This window comes from Coregonus clupeaformis, chromosome 21, assembly GCF_020615455.1.
Source record: "Coregonus clupeaformis isolate EN_2021a chromosome 21, ASM2061545v1, whole genome shotgun sequence".
In the NCBI taxonomy this organism is placed as follows: domain Eukaryota; kingdom Metazoa; phylum Chordata; class Actinopteri; order Salmoniformes; family Salmonidae; genus Coregonus; species Coregonus clupeaformis.
In genome coordinates, this window is record NC_059212.1 from 49,918,064 (window position 1) to 49,936,727 (window position 18,664).

Genomic DNA, 18,664 nt, shown 5'->3' on the forward strand with positions numbered 1-18,664 from the left:
TTCACTTACGAGTCACTTGTTTTGTGTCACCAGGGGTGATGGTCGGATTCGCGTTTATCGTCAAAGGAATGAGCGTTACACCGAGGCCTGTACTCTGGAACGGGATCGATTTGGAGGTGGAGGGTCCGTCATGGTCTGGGGCGGTGTGTCACAGCATCATCGGACTGAGCTTGTTGTCATTGCAGGCAATCTCAACGCTGTGCGTTACAGGGAAGACATCCTCCTCCCTCATGTGGTACCCTTCCTGCAGGCTTATCCTGACATGACTTCACCAGCCAAACTGCTCGTTCTGTGCGTGATTTCCTTCAAGACAGGAATGTCAGTGTTCTGCCATGGCCAGCGAAGAGCCCGGATCTCCCATTGAGCACATCTGGGACCTGTTGGATCGGAGGGTGAGGGCTAGGGCCATTCCCCCCAGAAATGTCTGGGAACTTGCAAGTGCCTTGGTGGAAGAGTGGGGTAACATCTCACAGCAAGAACTGGCAAATCTGGTGCAGTCCATGAGGAGGAGATGCACTGCAGTACTTAATGCAGCTGGTGGCCACACCAGATACTGACTGTTACTTTTGACCCCCCTTTTGTTCAGGGACACATTATTGCATTTCTGTTAGTCACATGTCTGTGGAACTTGTTCAGTTTATGTCTCAGTTGTTGAATCTTGTTATGTTCATACAAATATTTACACGTTAAGTTTGCTGAAAATAATTGCAGTTGACAGTGAGAGGACGTTTCTTTTTTTGCTGAGTTTATATTGATTACATAAGTATTCAACCCTCTGGCTCAATACATGTAAGAATCACCTTTGTCAGTGACTACAGCTGTGAGTCTTTCTGGTTAAGTCTCTTGAGAGCTTTGCACACCTGGATTGTACAATATTGCACATTATTAACTCTACCTACATGTACATATTACCTCAATTACCTCGACTAACCGCTGCCCCCGCACATTGACTCTGTACCGGTACCCCCTGTATATAGCCTCCCTACTGTTATTTTATTTTAATTATTTTATTTTAATTATTAGTTACTTTTATTTCTTATTTTATTTTTTAGGTATTCTTTCTTAAAACTGCATTGTTGGTTAAGGGCTTGTAAGTAAGCATTTCACTGTAAGGTCTACACCTGTTGTATTCGGCGCATGTGACAAATAATATTTGATTTGATTATTCTTTTTAAAATTCTTCAAGCTCTGTCAAATTGGTTGTTGATCATTGCTAGACAGCCATTTTCAAGTCTTGCCATAGATTTTCAAAACGATTTAAGTAAAAACTGTAACTAGGCCACTCAGGAACATTCAATGTCGTCTTGGTAAGCAACTCCAGTGTAGATTTGGCCTTGTGTTTTAGGTTATTGTCCTGCTGAAAAGTGAATTTGTCTCCAGTGTCAGTTGGAAGGCAGGTTTTCTTCTAGGATTTTGCCTGTGCTTGGCTCTATTCCGTTTCTTGTTATCCTAAAAAAACTAGTCCTTGTCGATGACGAGCATACCCATAACATGATGCAGCCACCACCATGCTTGAAAATATGAAGAGTGTTACTCAGTGATGTGTTCTGTTGGATATTCCCGAAACATAACGCTTTGTATTCAGGACATAACATTTCTTTGCCACATTTTTTACAGTTTTACTTTAGTGCCTTGTTGCAAACAGGATGCTAGTTTTGGAATATTTGTATTCTGTACATGCTTCCTTCTTTTCACTCTGTCAATTAGGTTAGTATTGTGGAGTAACTACAATGTTGTTGATCCATCCTCAGTTTTCTCCTATCACAGCCATTCAACTCTATAACTGTTTTAAGGTCACCATTGGCCTCATGGTGAAATCCCTGAGCGGTTTCCTTCCTCTCCGACGACTGAGTTGGGAAGGACGCCTGCATCTTTGTAGTGACTGGGTGTATAGATAATTAATAACTTCACCATGCTCTAAGGGATATTCAATGTCTGCTTTTTTTTTTTTTACCCATCTACCAATAGGTGCCCTTTGTGAGGCATTGGAAAACCTCCCTGGTCTTTGTGGTTGAATCTGTGTTTGAAATTCACTGCTCGACTGAGGGACCTTACAGATAATTGTATGTGTGGGGTAGAGAGATGAGGTAGTCATAAAAATTTATGTTAAACACTATTATTGCACACAGAGTGAGTCCATGCAACTTATTATGTGAATTGTTAAGTACATTTTTACTCCTGAACTTATTTAGGCTTGCCATAACAAAGGGGTGTGAATACTTTCTGAAGGCACTGTAGGTGCTATACATGAAGCAGGAACTGGGTAGATAAATGGACTATATATTAAACCAGGGTTTCCCAAACTCGGTCCTGGGGCCCCCCCTGGTTGCACGTTTTGGTTTTTGCCCTAGCACTACACAGCTGATTCAAATAACCAACTCATCATCATGCTTTGATTATTTGAATCAGCTGTGTAGTGCTAGGACAAAAACCAAAACGTGCACCCAGGGGGGGCCCAGGACCGAGTTTGGGAAACCCTGCATTAAGCCACTACCATGTGTCCTGTGTTTGTCTCCTCAGAGTGGTCATAGTATTATGGTGGAGGTGGCGGCTGGGCCCTCTGACTCCTCCACACATGAAAAGGTACATTTGGCATCGATTGATTTGATATGTTCTGTTGCTGATTTGGTCTCAAATAACAGTTGTTCTTTCACATGAACTGATGTAGCAATTGAAGGATGTAATAATGTAACTAATAGATGCTCTCTGTCCTTGCTGGCCTCCTTCCAGCTTCCTATGGTGCTCAAAGTGCCCCGCCTCAACTCTTCCCCTCTGGCTCTGTGTGACAGGCCCTTTTCTCTGCTTGGATTTGGCGACATCTTAGTACCAGGTAACACTACTGTACTGTATTCTACTACTGTATTCTACTACTGCACTGTATTCTACTACTGTATTCTACTACTGTATTCTACTACTGTACTGTATTCTACTACTGTACTGTATTCTACTACTGTATTCTACTACTGCACTGTATTCTACTACTGTATTCTACTACTGTATTCTACTACTGTACTGTAGTCTACTACTGTATTCTACTACTGTATTCTACTACTGTACTGTATTCTACTACTGTATTCTACTACTGTACTGTAGTCTACTACTGTATTCTACTACTGTATTCTACTACTGTACTGTATTCTACTACTGTATTCTACTACTGCACTGTATTCTACTACTGTATTCTACTACTGTATTCTACTACTGTACTGTAGTCTACTACTGTATTCTACTACTGTATTCTACTACTGTACTGTATTCTACTACTGTATTCTACTACTGTACTGTAGTCTACTACTGTATTCTACTACTGTATTCTACTACTGTACTGTAGTCTACTACTGTATTCTACTACTGTATACTACTACTGTACTGTAGTCTACTACTGTATTCTACTACTGTACTGTATTCTACTACTGTATTCTACTACTGTATTCTACTACTGTACTGTATTCTACTACTGTATTCTACTACTGTACTGTATTCTACTACTGTATTCTACTACTGTACTCTACTACTGTACTGTATTCTACTACTGTATTCTACTACTGTACTCTACTACTGTACTGTATTCTACTACTGTATTCTACTACTGTATTCTACTACTGTACTGTATTATACTACTGTATTCTACTACTGTACACTACTACTGTACTATACTCTACTACTATATGTACTACTGTACTGTATTCTACTACTGTACTCTACTACTGTACTGTACTCCTACAACTTATACAGAACGCTGCAGCCCGTCTGGTGTTCAACCTTCCCAAGTTCTCTCATGTCACCCCGCTCCTCCGCACACTCCACTGGCTTCCAGTTGAGGCTCGCATCTACTACAAGACCATGGTGCTTGCCTACGGAGCTGTGAGGGGAACGGCACCTCCTTACCTTCAGGCTCTGATCAGACCCTACACCCAAACGAGGGCACTATGTTCATCCACCTCTGGCCTGCTGGCCCCCCTACCTCTACAGAAGCACAGTTCCCGCTCAGCCCAGTCAAAGCTATTCGCTGCTCTGGCACCCCAATGTTGGAACAAGCTCCCCCACGACGCCAGGACAGCGGAGTCACTCACCACTTTCTGGAGACACTTGAAACCCTACCTCTTTAAGGAATACCTGGAATAGTATAAAAGTAATCCTTATTCCCCCCTCCCCCACCCCCCATAAAAAAAAATAGAAGAAACAAATGTGGTTGTCCCACTGGCTATCATAAGTTGAATGCACCAATTTGTAAGTCGCTCTTGATAAGAGCGTCTGCTAAATGACGTAAATGTAAAAAAAATGTAAATGTACTACTGTATTCTACTACTGTGCTGTATCCTATTACTGTACTCTACTACTGTACTCTACTACTGCACTGTATTTTACTATTGTGCTCTACTACTGTTCTATACTATACTACTGTACCTTATTCTACTACTGTACTATACTCTACTGTACCCTACTACTGTATTTTACTACTGTACTCGACTACTGTACACTACTGCACTGTAGTCTACTACTGCATTGTATTATACTACTCTGTTAGCTACTACTGTACTATACTCTACTACTGTACTGTTAGCTACTACTGTAATCTACTACTGTACTGTATTTTACTACTGTACTGTATTTTAACTACTGTACTCTACTACTGTACTATCTTCTACTACTGTACTGTATTTTACTATTGTACTCTACTACTGTACTCTACTACTGTATTCTACTACTGTACTGTATTTTACTATTGTACTCTACTACTGTACTCTACTACTGTATTTTACTACTGTATCTTACTACTGTACTGTATTTTACTATTGTACACTACTACTGTATACTACTACTGTACTGTACACTACTACTGTACACTACTACTGTACTCTACTACTGTAACCTACTGCACTGTAGTCTACTACTGTACTATCTTCTACTACTGTACTGTATTTTACTATTGTACTCTACTGTATTTTACTACTGTATCTTACTACTGTATTGTATTTTAATACTGTACTTTCCTACTGTACTATACTACTGTATTCTACTACTGTACTATACTACTGTATTCTACTACTGCACTATACTACTGTATTCTACTACTGTACTGTACTCTACTACTGTATCCTGCCTTAGTACCAGGTACCTCCCATAGTGTCTAATCTAAATCTCATCAGGAGTCTTTCTTCACCTGGTCCTTTATCGTACAATATCTAACTCCTGTTATCGTACACTATCTAACTCCTGTTATCGTATCTTTCTGTGGCGAGATATCTGCACTCGTCCCGGTTGAGCTGCCATGACTCTCTCTCTCTCTCTCTCTCTCTCAGGTCTGCTGGTAGCATACTGTCACAGGTTTGACATCCTCATGCAGTCCTCACGGTTCTATTTCCTGGCCTGCACTATCGGTAAGACCAACACATTTCGATTTGCATTGTCTTTTTGATAGTCAAAAACCTCATTTGTGTGTAGAGTCTTAATAGTATTTGTTCCAAACAAGCAGTAACATACCTGCTTCACTCTCCCCCTCCACCCTCTCTCCTCTCCCTTCACCCTCTCTCCTCTCCCTCTACCCTCTCTCCTCTCCCTCCACCCTCTCTCCTCTCCCTCCACCCTCTCTCCCCTCTCTCCTCTCTCTCCCTCCTCCCTCTCTCCTCTCTCTCCTCTCTCTCCTCTCTCCCTCCTCCCTCTCTCCTCCCTCTCTCTCCCTCCTCCCTCTCTCCTCTCCCTCCTCCCTCTCTCCCCTCCTCCCTCTCTCCCCTCCTCCCTCTCTCTCCCCCTCCCTCTCTCCCCCCCTCCTCCCTCTCTCCTCTCCCTCTCCCTCCTCCCTCTCTCTCCCTCCCCCTCCCTCCCTCTCTCCTCTCTCTCCTCCCTCTCCCCTCCTCCCTCTCTCTCCCTCCTCCCTCTCTCCCCCCACTCCTCCCTCTCTCCTCTCCCTCCTCCCTCTCTCCCCCCTGAAGGTTATGGTATCGGGCTGCTCATCACCTTTGTAGCTCTGGCCCTGATGCAGATGGGTCAGCCAGCCCTGCTATACCTGGTGCCTTGCACCCTCCTCTCCAGCCTGGCAGTGGCGCTGTGGCGCAAAGAGCTGCCATTATTCTGGACAGGAAGTGGATTTGTGGTGATTACCAGTTTGATATGAGTGCCTTCTTCTACGGAAAGAAACATTTCTAGTGTTATGTACCACAAAGTAAACCTAGAATTTAAAGTTGAGTACCTTAACCCTGAAAACAAACTAGATATAATCTGCTTCTTTGTTCCAACTTGCCGTTTCTGTTTGCTGTCCCCCTCCCCTGCTCTGCTCTGCTCTGCCCTCCCGTTCTATACTGTCGTTTTACTGGGGATTCTCTGGGATCAGGGTCTGCCTTTATTCTATCATTGTATTCCTCTGCTCTTAAACAACTGTCATATTTTCTTAACAATAGATTGTCCTGTGGTGTTAGAATAGATACTTGTTGGGGGTAATTGTGTTTTGGGTCATTAAACACCATTGATGATACATTGACAACATGAATAGTATCTGGTAGTGACAAGGGGAGTGTACTGAACTGTCTCTCACCCCTTTTCTCTGAACTGCGAATTATGAACGTGCTTCTAGAAGCTACTGGGTTTGAATGTAGTGTGAAACGAGGCGCTCTGAAGGATCTCTCCTTCCTGAGAATGTGTCTGAGGTAGCCTGGTCCCAAATATATTTGTGCTGTATAACCAACCCAGGGCACCAGTTTTATCTGAGGTGTTTTCTAGCTCAATGTACAGCCATACCTCTGCTAATGGTTTACCAGGCTGGCTAACACACGCCTCCAGTCAGTGGTGATTCTAGCGAAGGACAACAACCTCATAAAAGAAAAACATTCAAGGCTTTATTTAGTCCATTGATCTAGAATCCACTTGTTGACAGAGGAATGGCTGTATATTTTGTTGGCATCCTGCATAAACGATCTTATCTGTGTGTCTATTGCTCTCTTTCCTGTTGTCAATAGTATATTGTTGTCTCCCAGACCTGCTCCACAGTGGTCTGATGTCTCCACTCTGTTTGTCCCTCTCAGCCTCCCATAGTTCTGCAACCAATCAACTGTATGCAAACCCCAGGACCACTCACAGAGGAGCCCCTCACCAATCCTGAGCCACAAGGTCCTGAAGCAACCAATCAGAGTGAGGACCCTCCTTCTCCGCCACGTCAGGTCTCTCCCCTTCCAGAAAAAGAGGCCAGCAAATCAGAGTAAAGGACTTCTATGATGCCAATTTCTTATTTCATGTTTTGTTATTTTTTTACACATTAGGATCTCAATGGAAATCTATACGTTCGTAACAGACATCAATTATAAACATTTCAGTGCACTTGGTGTGAAAAGGGTAAGAAAGGGGCTGGAGGGAGGGAGGGTACTCAACCTACAGTGGTAGTTGTGTGAAACACCTTGGGTCAGCAGGATCAGCACTGGCTGGGTGTCCTGGATGATGAGCTATAGACTAAGTCAAAGAGCACAACATATACAGCCTCGACTGCAACCTACGCTGACTTTAACACCCCCCCCCCCGGCCCCTCTCATGAAGTTTTCTCATCCCGTCACATGAAATAGATGTTCTGCCTCAACTCTCCTGCCCTCCATTCTTCAGTTCAGGGTTCAACCCACCAGTCCTACGCAGAATAGCTTTCAATAATCTACACTACTAGGCCGATGTGTCGCAGTCCTACCAATCAGAAGCTCTGTCGGTCAGCTTGTTCCTTCTTTTTCTTCTTTATTAAGTACCATGAAGAAGAAGAACCACACTAGGGCCTGACCCTCTGTTTATGAAAGATGACTTGAGAGTGTCTACAGTGCATACCCTTTATCATGTGGTGCTATCATGGATTCTCAACTACCAAAAGGTATAGGATAATTAAGGTTATTGATTTAGGGCATCAAGGGGCGGTTTCCCAGTCGACTGAAAAGCAAGCTTAATGGAGTATCTCCATGTAAATTGTTATAAATCCTGGATAAATCTTAATCTGTGTCTGGGAAACCGTCCCCAATAGTTTGTTTTGATTGGTTTAAATTTGACCTTTATTGTTTTTGCATGCTGTGGGTGGGTTTGGTTTAGACCAGGCTGTCAACGATAAGTGTGTGGTTTATATAGTAGCTTACACACTGTCTTTATATAATACTAATGTTGTCCCCATCGTTTCTCTAGTAGATTTTGTGGTCCCATTTTCCATTAGGTGTAAAACCCATGTATTTTATGTGGCAGCTACATACAGTAGTAGATAGGTGTAATTACATTGTAGGCAGCTAGGTTAAAAATGAATTACACTAATTACTTACTGGTATGTAACTACCATGTAAACAAATGGGTTATAAGGAGACCTAATGCCGAGCGACCGATCAGGTTATACTATTCATATTGTCTAAAAAAAATGGGTTTTGGCCTTACTGGTATCCATGGTTACAATTGGAATGTCTCTGTCTCTGTGCATAGTGCTTTATGAAGACAGAGTACTGTATTCATGTTACAGTTTATTATGTTTCTTAATTAAACTATGATAAGTGATGATTTGTATGTTTTGGGGGGGGTACCCTGTCTCATGATAATATAATCAATTGTCTGAAATCTCCAGTGATTTTTAAAAAAATTATTCGATACATTTGCTAAATATTTTTGGCCTTTCCTATACAGTGCAGTACTTTTGACCAGGGCCCATTTGGGACCCAACCAGTGCTGGACTTGGGCAGGCGCTCTCCAGAACTGAGCACCGGCACCTCAGATGTTTGTAAGGTTTCAGTTCCTGCACCTCTAATAGAATATTAGGTCAAAAGTATTGTGGCATTCCTGCACCTAAATATAAACAGTACCGGCACCTATACTGAACAAAAAAATATAAACGTAAAGTGTTGGTCCCGTGTTTCATGAGCTGAAATAAAAGATCCCGGAAATGTTCCATACGCACAAAAAGCTTATTTCTCAAAAATGTTGTGCACAAATTTGTTTACATCCCTGTTAGTGAGCATTTCTCCTTTGCCAAGATAATCCATCCACCTGTGGCATATCAAGAAGCTGATTAAACAGCATGATCATTGTCCCGAGCACAACGTGCACCTGTGTAAAAGGCCACAAAAAAATATTTGCATAAAATAAACGGTGTGCATATGTGTGTATATATCTTATATGAAAACCACACCACAAAAAAATATACAAGTACAAAGAAAATAAGATTTGTTAAAACATATAACAAAACCTACTAATTATAAATGTATAATTGATCGGTAATCACGAAAAATTTGCAGTTTTGACACAATGCTACAAATGTCTAAAGTTTTGAGGGAGCGTGCAATTGGCATGCTGACTGTAGGAATGTCCACCAGAGCTGTTGCCAGAGAATTTAATGTTAATTTCTCTACCATAAGCCACCTCCGTCATTTTCGAGAATTTGGCAGTACGTCCAACCGGCCTCACAACCGCAGACCACGTCAGCCCAGGACCTCCACATCTGGCTTCTTCACCTGCGGAATCGTCTGAGACCAGCCACCCGGACAGCTGATGAAACAGGAGTATTTCTGTCTGTAATAAAGCCCTTTTGTGGGGAAAAACTAATTCTGATTGATGAACTGTAACTGTAAAATCTCTGAAATTATTGCATGTTGCGTTTATATTTTGGTTCAGTATAGTTTTTTGAGCATACAACATAGTCCAGTATTTGTATTATTTATTTTATACAGTCTTTTTTGGTCATCTTTATCAAGGGATCCAATAATCCCGGACCCCGCTGTATATTCAGTAGCTAATCAAAGTAGATGTTTGGTTTTTGTTGTTGTAGTTCATTTCATCACAGCCATATGAGTCCATAAACACAGGAAGGACCTGGCAGTACTGGAAATAGAGGTGGTGTTCCCCTGCTAAGACGTTGCATGCATCAACCAATGGTTGTGTGCCACATCATCGACTGTGCCATTGGGCACCAGATTGCTATGACATGTGGTTAGCTGATACGTGAAATACCTATCAAGGCGTTGTAAGATCTGGCATGCGTCAGCAACGTCTGAGCAGAGGAACACCACTATTTTAACAGTCTGCTAGAGGTCAAAGGTTAGGGGTCAGAGTTAAGAGGTCAAGAGTCTTGACTGAAGAAGCTGGTTGGTTAAGGTGAGTGCCCTGTCAGATTCATCTGCACACTATTTTGCAGCAATGACATGAGATGTCACTAGGCGGCTTTAAACATCTGAGGAGGAATACGCCATAATAGAGAAACAAAGCCTTTCATCCTCTACATGGTGTTGTCATTGGCAACCTCAGAATTATAGTCACCATTCTTCTTCTGTTGCTAATATAATGTTCAGTTGGTAGTATATGACCTGGCAGTAGCTAGAGCTGTACTGCAGCTGAATATGAATGACCCTTTTCATTCTGGCCCTGTCTCAAATAACACTCTCACAGCAGTCAAGACTCTCTGGCCTTCTCCCCAAAGTGTGCCTGTTGCATTTCTCCAGCGAATGTGTGCCTGCCTTGCAGATGAGAGCCGAGGGAGGCTCTGCAGCGCTGTGTGAATCATAAGTCCATGTTCTGAATGGAGAGTCTGTCTGACTGGTTAGTGTCACTCCGGGAGCCGGTGGCGACTCAATGACCTGTCACTTCCTGGTTGCCTGGCTAGTTGCCTGGTCCTGCATGTTAGCACTGATGATCCTTGGGAGAATCTCAAATGAATTTATTTGATACCGCGCGTCCTCTATCCTTGCCTCCTTCTCAAAACCCATTGGATGAGAAGGTCAGAGGGGAGGGACCTCTGACCTCATCCAAGGATTTTGAGGAGGCGAGGAGAGAGGAAGTAAGGAATCAAGGAAATACAATTGAGATTCTCCCACTGAGGTGGTAAACTGGAGGCAGAACATAGACGACTAACTCTAACAGGACAGGCTACTATTCTATCCTGGTGTGGGACGACAGGACCAATCTGCTCTGCTTCACTGCTATTTCAGGCTGTTGTTTTAGACTGGACATGGGACGGGAGGAAGTGAGTCATTCGGAGGTGACATTGAGGCCGGGGATTCAATCTGATTACGCCAATGCAGCTTTTAAAATAAACTATTGGATTGAATCCCGACTTGACTGAGCCTTCATTCTAGATACAAACAGGTACGGCTGGCTACAGGCATCAGCATTCTTTTGATTCCATCGAGCTGTGGGGTGGGAACCACAACAACAGTTCACCAGGACATCAACGTCACAGCAGAATGTACAGACCATAGATTGACATCATACATATATAAAATATGTGTTCTAATTCTATTCCCACTGGAAACTGTGCAACATACTTCACAAATCCTTCCAAACATCCTCCCGATAGTAAACAACATTGTTCAAAAAGTTCCTTGGTTCCCAGAACATAACCTATTGACAGGAAAACTCTCGCTAAACCACAGTAGAATTGGCATCATTTAGTACAGTAGTCATTATTATTCACAGTGTTAAAATACACCATAATCCCCATACCATAAGGGCCCATTTCCCAGACATAGATTAAGCCTAGTCTTGGATTTAAAAAACTGGGAGAATCTCAAATGAGAATCCTTTTTAGTCCTGGACTAAGATTAATCTGCATCTGGTAATCTGGCCATAATGGTTTTACCCCTCACAGCTAAATGTACATTTACTTCCATACATTCTATAACATGAAGAAATACAATATGAGGAGCAGGTCAATTCAGATTAAAATAGTTTCTTATGCACTCTGAGATAACAACGTGCTTGGCCCCTCAGATCTGTAAACAAGTTAATAATAATAATAATAATAATAACATCTTCCAATAATAAACAGCTTCCTAACAACTGCCAAACATGAATTTAAATCATCTTTAAAAAGGATTTAAAAAGTAAAGAAGACTTGAGTGCAGAGAGTGTTTAGATACAGAAGCACTCATCAGAACAATAGAAATGTCTTTGGAAATTCAACAGGAACTCAAGAAGTACCAGCAATTAGAAAAGCCCAATCAGTAAAAAAATAAAATAATCACATCATTACTGTGAACAGAGCTTTGGCGGGCCAAATATAATCACTCGTGGGCCGGTTTTGGCACATGGGCTGCCAGTTTCAGAGCCCGGGCATAGGGCCTATTAGTTAGGGTTTTGGTCTTCACCCTGTGTCCTTACAGGTAGATGACATGTTCCTTGGTTGGTTTGCTTGTTATGTCTTTGGGGAAGGGTGGGGGGGGAGGTGGAGGTTCTGGTGGAGGTGCTTGGCTCTGGGTATTCCTCATGCTGCTGCTGGACAACAGGGTCTGGGTCTGGGTGGGCTTAGCGTTGGACAGGGGCTCTGGAGGACTGAAGAAACAATCTGAGGAGGCATAACAACGTACGGTTAACTTAATCGTTAAATTAGTTCCTGAGACGTTAAAACAGTTCTCCAGTCATTGTAAAAATCAGACAATGTGTATCTGGAACTCCCGAGGTTCTCGTCTTACCTGATTGGTAGTTTCAGTGAGGGCTCTTACATGATTGGTTGTTTCTGTGAGGGCTCTTACCTGATTGGTTATTTCTGTGAGGGCTCTTACCTGATTGGTAGTTTCTGTGAGGGCTCTTACCTGATTGGTTGTTTCTGTGAGGGCTCTTACCTGATTGGTAGTTTCTGTGAGGGCTCACAGTCTTCTTCCCTCTCAGACTCCGGCTCTCATTTCCTGTCACTCTGATCGGCACCACCTGAGACATTTCTATGGACGCTGCAGGAGGAAAGACAACACTGCATCAGAACTATGGAGATCAGTGGAGGCTGCTGAGGGGAGGATGGCTCATAATAACGGCTGGAACAGAGCAAATGGAATGGCATCAAATGCATAGAAACCATGTGTTTGATACCATTCCAGTGATTCTGCTCCAACCATTACCACGAGCCCGTCCTCCCAAATATAGGTGCCACCAACCTCCTGTGGTGGAGATATACACCCACTGCTTTAACAGATCATAGAAAATATCAATATGGGGTAAATGTCATGATTCCCCTAGCACAGTTGAGGTCAAGAGGAAAGAGTAGGACTTCACAACAAGTGCCTCAGTAGATGACTAATAAATGGAAGGTTTCTCCAATGTTTTCGATGAATTTGCATTTGAGATTATAGGAGTGTAAAGACATGAACAGTTCTACTGAGCTGTGTTCCGACCTGCTCTGTGCGTGTTCCGACCTGCTCTGTGCGTGTTCCGACCTGCTCTGTGCGTGTTCCGACCTGCTCTGTGCGTGTTCCGACCTGCTCTGTACGTGTTCCGACCTGCTCTGTGCGTGTTCCGACCTGCTCTGTGCGTGTTCCGACCTGCTCTGTGCGTGTTCCGACCTGCTCTGTGCGTGTTCCGACCTGCTCTGTGCGTGTTCCGACCTGCTCTGTGCGTGTTCCGACCTGCTCTGTGCGTGTTCCGACCTGCTCTGTGCGTGTTCCGACCTGCTCTGTGCGTGTTCCGACCTGCTCTGTGCGTGTTCCGACCTGCTCTGTGCGTGTTCCGACCTGCTCTGTGCGTGTTCCGACCTGCTCTGTGCGTGTTCCGACCTGCTCTGTGGGTGTTCTGACCTGCTCTGTGCGTGTTCTGACCTCATCTGTGCGTGTTCTGACCTGCTCTGTGCGTGTTCTGACCTGCGCTGTGGGTGTTCTGACCTGCTCTGTGCGTGTTCTGACCTGCTCTGTGCGTGTTCTGACCTGCTCTGTGCGTGTTCTGACCTGCGCTGTGGGTGTTCTGACCTGCTCTGTGCGTGTTCTGACCTGCTCTGTGCGTGTTCTGACCTGCTCTGTGCGTGTTCTGACCTGCGCTGTGGGTGCGCTGGTGGTGGGGCCTCTTCTTACTGCTCTTCTCCTTGCCCTTGTTGCCGAGGGCAGCCAGCTTGGTGGGTATCTGCTGCTGCACCGCCCCTGGTTTGTGAACCACCTGGTTGGTCGTGCTGATCAGGTGGATTGGGAACTCCGGTTTAGGGGGCCCGGGGCTGATGCTCTCCCTGCGAGGGGGCACCTAAGATACGATAAAGTAAAGTTATGAATATAACTACTGTGAATGAACTACTGGAAAACGAGTTACAACAGGACCCAAGGACTCTAAGATAACCTGCCTAAATGACTACCGACCCGTAGCACTGACGTCTGTAGCCATGAAGTGCTTTGAAAGGCTGGTCATGGCTCACATCAACAGCATTATCCCAGAAACCCTAGACCTACTCCAATTTGCATACCGCCCCAACAGATCCACAGATGATGCAATCTCTATTGCACTCCACACTGCCCTTTCCCACCTGGACAAGAGGAACACCTACGTGAGAATGCTATTCATTGACTACAGCTCAGCATTCAACACCATAGTGCCCTCTAAGCTCATCACTAAGCTAAGGATCCTGGGACTAAACACCTCCCTCTGCAACTGGATCCTGGACTTCCTGACGGGCCGCCCCCAGGTGGTAAGGGTAGGTAACAACACATCTGCCACACTGATCCTCAACACGGGGGCCCCTCAGGGGTGCATGCTCAGTCCCCTCCTGTACTCTCGGTTCACCCATGACTGCATGGCCAGGCACGACTCCAACACCATCATTAAGTTTGCCGACGACACAACAGTGGTAGGCCTGATCACCGACAACGATGAGACAGCCTATAGGGAGGAGGTCAGAGACCTGGCCGTGTGGTGCCAGGACAACAACCTCTCCCTCAACGTGACCAAGACAAAGGAGATGATTGTGGACTACAGGAAAAAAAAGAGGACTGAGCACGCCCCCATTCTCATCGACGGGGCTGTAGTGGAACAGGTTGAGAGCTTCAAATTCCTTGGTGTCCACATCACCAACGAACTATCATGGTCCAAACACACCAAGACAGTCGTGAAGAGGGCACGACAAAGCCTATTCCCCCTCAGGAGACTGAAAAGATTTGGCATGGGTCCTCAGATCCTCAAAAAATTCTACAGCTGCACCATCGAGAGCATCCTGACTGGTTGCATCACCGCCTGGTATGGCAAGCTTCCTGCCATCCAGGACCTCTATACCAGGCGGTGTCAGAGGAAGGCCCTCAAAATTGTCAAAGACTCCAGCCACCCTAGTCATAGACTGTTCTCTCTGCTACCGCACGGCAAGCGGTACCGGAGTGCCAAGTCTAGGTCCAAAATACTTCTCAACAGCTTCTACCCCCAAGCCATAAGACTCCTGAACAGCTAATCATGGCTACCCGGACTATTTGCACTGCCCCCCCACCCCATCCTTTTTACGCTGCTGCTACTCTGTTAATTATTTATGCATAGTCACTTTAACTCTACCCACATGTACATATTACCTCAACTAGCCGGTGCCCCCGCACATTGACTCTGCAACGGTACCCCCCTGTATATATAGCCTCCCTACTGTCACTTTATTTTACTTCTGCTCTTTTTTCTCTCAACACTTTTTTTGTTGTTGTTTTATTTTAACTTTTTTTGTAAAAAAATTAATGCACTGTTGGTTAAGGGCTGCAAGTAAGCATTTCACTGTGATGTCTGCACCTGTTGTATTCGGCGCATGTGACCAATACAATTGGATTTGATTTGATTTGAACAGAGAGCTATGGAGATCTAACTGGCAAGAGTGTTGCACCGAGTGTACTGAATGGGACCTTTATTGTCCATTTACATGGAAATTCAGCATACAAAACACACAATATCAATACACTATAGAACAACAAATGCAATAGAAAAATGCTGGGAAGTGAGCACACATATTCACGTAGTTCTGTGGTTTGAAAAATACTGGTCACTTTGATTCCAGGAATCCTCTAACTGGGATTCATATGTGAAAACAAAACACACAATATCAATACATTTTTACATTTTAGTCATTTAGCAGACGCTCTTATCCAGAGCGACTTACAGTTAGTGAGTGCATACATTATTTTAATTTTATTTTTCATACTGGCCCCCCCCGTGGGAATCGAACCCACAACCCTGGCGTTGCAAACGCCATGCTCTACCAACTGAGCTACAGTGGGGAAAAAAAGTATTTAGTCAGCCACCAATTGTGCAAGTTCTCCCACTTAAAAAGATGAGAGGCCTGTAATTTTCATCATAGGTACACGTCAACTATGACAGACAAAATGAGATTTTTTTTCTCCAGAAAATCACATTGTAGGATTTTTAATGAATTTATTTGCAAATTATGGTGGAAAATAAGTATTTGGTCAATAACAAAAGTTTCTCAATACTTTGTTATATACCCTTTGTTGGCAATGACACAGGTCAAACGTTTTCTGTAAGTCTTCACAAGGTTTTCACACACTGTTGCTGGTATTTTGGCCCATTCCTCCATGCAGATCTCCTCTAGAGCAGTGATGTTTTGGGGCTGTCGCTGGGCAACACGGACTTTCAACTCCCTCCAAAGATTTTCTATGGGGTTGAGATCTGGAGACTGGTTAGGCCACTCCAGGACCTTGAAATGCTTCTTACGAAGCCACTCCTTCGTTGCCCGGGCGGTGTGTTTGGGATCATTGTCATGCTGAAAGACCCTGCCACGTTTCATCTTCAATGCCCTTGCTGATGGAAGGAAGTTTTCACTCAAAATCTCACGATACATGGCCCCATTCATTCTTTCCTTTACACGGATCAGTCGTCCTGGTCCCTTTGCAGAAAAACAGCCCCAAAGCATGATGTTTCCACCCCCATGCTTCACAGTAGGTATGGTGTTCTTTGGAGGCAACTCAGCATTCTTTGTCCTCCAAACACGACGAGTTGAGTTTTTACCAAAAAGTTCTATTTTGGTTTCATCTGACCATATGACATTCTCCCAATCCTCTTCTGGATCATCCAAATGCACTCTAGCAAACTTCAGACGGGCCTGGACATGTACTGGCTTAAGCAGGGGACACGTCTGGCACTGCAGGATTTGAGTCCCTGGCGGCGTAGTGTGTTACTGATGGTAGGCTTTGTTACTTTGGTCCCAGCTCTCTGCAGGTCATTCACTAGGTCCCCCGTGTGGTTCTGGGATTTTTGCTCACCGTTCTTGTGATCATTTTGACCCCACGGGGTGAGATCTTGCGTGGAGCCCCAGATCGAGGGAGATTATCAGTGGTCTTGTATGTCTTCCATTTCCTAATAATTGCTCCCACAGTTGATTTCTTCAAACCAATTTGCTTACCTATTGCAGATTCAGTCTTCCCAGCCTGGTGCAGGTCTACAATTTTGTTTCTGGTGTCCTTTGACAGCTCTTTGGTCTTGGCCATAGTGGAGTTTGGAGTGTGACTGTTTGAGGTTGTGGACAGGTGTCTTTTATACTGATAACAAGTTCAAACAGGTGCCATTAATACAGGTAACGAGTGGAGGACAGAGGAGCCTCTTAAAGAAGAAGTTACAGGTCTGCGAGAGCCAGAAATCTTGCTTGTTTGTAGGTGACCAAATACTTATTTTCCACCATAATTTGCAAATAAATTCATTAAAAATCCTACAATGTGATTTTCTGGAGAAAAAAAATCTCAATTTGTCTGTCATAGTTGACGTGTACCTATGATGAAAATTACAGGCCTCTCGCATCTTTTTAAGTGGGAGAACTTGCACAATTGGTGGCTGACTAAATACTTTTTTTCCCCACTGTACATCCCTGCCGGCCATTCCCTCCCCTACCCTCCCCTACCAATCAGGCCTTTATGGTAGAGTGGCCAGACGGAAGCCACTCCTCAGTAAAAAGCACATGACAGACCACTTGGAGTTTGCCAAAAGGCACCTAAAAGACTCTCAGACCATGAGAAACAAGATTCTCTGGTCTGATGAAACCAAGATTGAACTCTTTGGCCTGAATGCCAAGCGTCACGTCTGGAGGAAACCTGGCACCATCCCTATGGTGAAGCATGGTGGTGGCAGCATCATCATGCTGTGGGGATGTTTTTCAGCGGCAAGGACTGGGAGACTAGTCAGGATCGAGGGAAAGATGAACAGAGCAAAGTACAGAGAGATCCTTGATGAAAACCTGCTCCAGACCGCTCAGGACCTCAGACTGGGGTGAAGGTTCACCTTCCAACAGGACAACGACCCTAAGCACACAGCCAAGACAATGCAAGAGTGGCTTCGGGACAAGTCTCTGAATGTCCTACAGTGGCCCAGCCAGAGCCCGGACTTTAACCCTATCGAACATCTCTGGAGAGACCTAAAAATAGCTGTGCAGCGACATTCCCCATCCAACCTGACAGAGCTTGAGAGGATCTGCAGAGAAGAATGGGTGAACTCCCCAAATACAGGTGTGCCAAGTTTGTAGCGTCATACCCAAGAAGACTCGAGGCTGTAATCGCTGCCAAAGGTGCTTCAACAAAGTACTGAGTAAAGGGTCTGAATACGTTTTTTATTTTGTATACATTTGCAAAAAAATCTAAAAGCCTGTTTTTGCTTTGTCATTATGGGGTATTGTATGCAGATTGATGAGGGAAAAAAACAATTTAATCAATTTTAGAATAAGGCTGTAATGTAACAAAATGTCAAGGGGTCTGAATACTTTCCGAATGCACTGTATACTGTCCTGCCACTCTCCTGTTACGTCCTATGTGGCTCACCTCTGGGGGCTGCTCCAGGAAAAAGTTGGTGGCTACAGAGAGGCTGGGGCGGACGTGGACCTTGGGTGTCTGGATCACCTCTCTTCCTGTCGTCAAACCACCCATCAGGTCCCCTCGGAAGGACTGGGAGAGGGGGAGGTCCCCTCGGAAGGACTGGGAGAGGGGGGGGTCCCTTCGGAAGGACTGGGAGAGGGGGGGAGAAG

The 18,664-nt window shown here is 44.4% G+C and overlaps 2 protein-coding genes across 5 annotated transcripts in view; one reads left to right on the plus strand and one right to left on the minus strand.

Annotated features, from left to right (window-relative positions):
* LOC121535409 (signal peptide peptidase-like 2B) overlaps positions 1 to 8,499 on the plus strand; it is a 28,353-nt gene extending 19,854 nt beyond the window's left edge. Inside the window, exons 11-15 of one of the 2 annotated variants that reach the window (XR_005994738.2) lie at positions 2,521 to 2,583; positions 2,731 to 2,830; positions 5,304 to 5,381; positions 5,934 to 6,181; positions 7,020 to 7,108. Coding sequence is in view for 1 of the 2 variants with exons in the window: in XM_041842449.2 (XP_041698383.1) it covers positions 2,521 to 2,583; positions 2,731 to 2,830; positions 5,304 to 5,381; positions 5,934 to 6,094; positions 7,020 to 7,196 (579 nt within the window). In the remaining variant the exon portion in view is untranslated. Of the gene's footprint in view, positions 1 to 2,520; positions 2,584 to 2,730; positions 2,831 to 5,303; positions 5,382 to 5,933; positions 6,182 to 7,019 lie in introns of both variants that reach the window. The other variant, XM_041842449.2, reaches the window with a different exon arrangement.
* A 2,589-nt stretch (positions 8,500 to 11,088) lies between these two features.
* The window catches only part of LOC121535410 (rho guanine nucleotide exchange factor 18-like), a 39,517-nt gene continuing 31,941 nt past the window's right edge, over positions 11,089 to 18,664 (minus strand). For 2 of the 3 annotated variants that reach the window (XM_045205952.1, XM_045205953.1), the window contains 4 exons: positions 18,462 to 18,644; positions 13,704 to 13,926; positions 12,552 to 12,656; positions 11,089 to 12,274 (listed from right to left, as the gene is read on the minus strand). In XM_045205952.1, coding sequence (XP_045061887.1) covers positions 12,087 to 12,274; positions 12,552 to 12,656; positions 13,704 to 13,926; positions 18,462 to 18,644 — 699 coding nt within the window. In that variant the 3' untranslated portion in view covers positions 11,089 to 12,086. The remainder of the gene's footprint in view (positions 12,275 to 12,551; positions 12,657 to 13,703; positions 13,927 to 18,461; positions 18,645 to 18,664) is intronic. The other variant, XM_045205954.1, reaches the window with a different exon arrangement.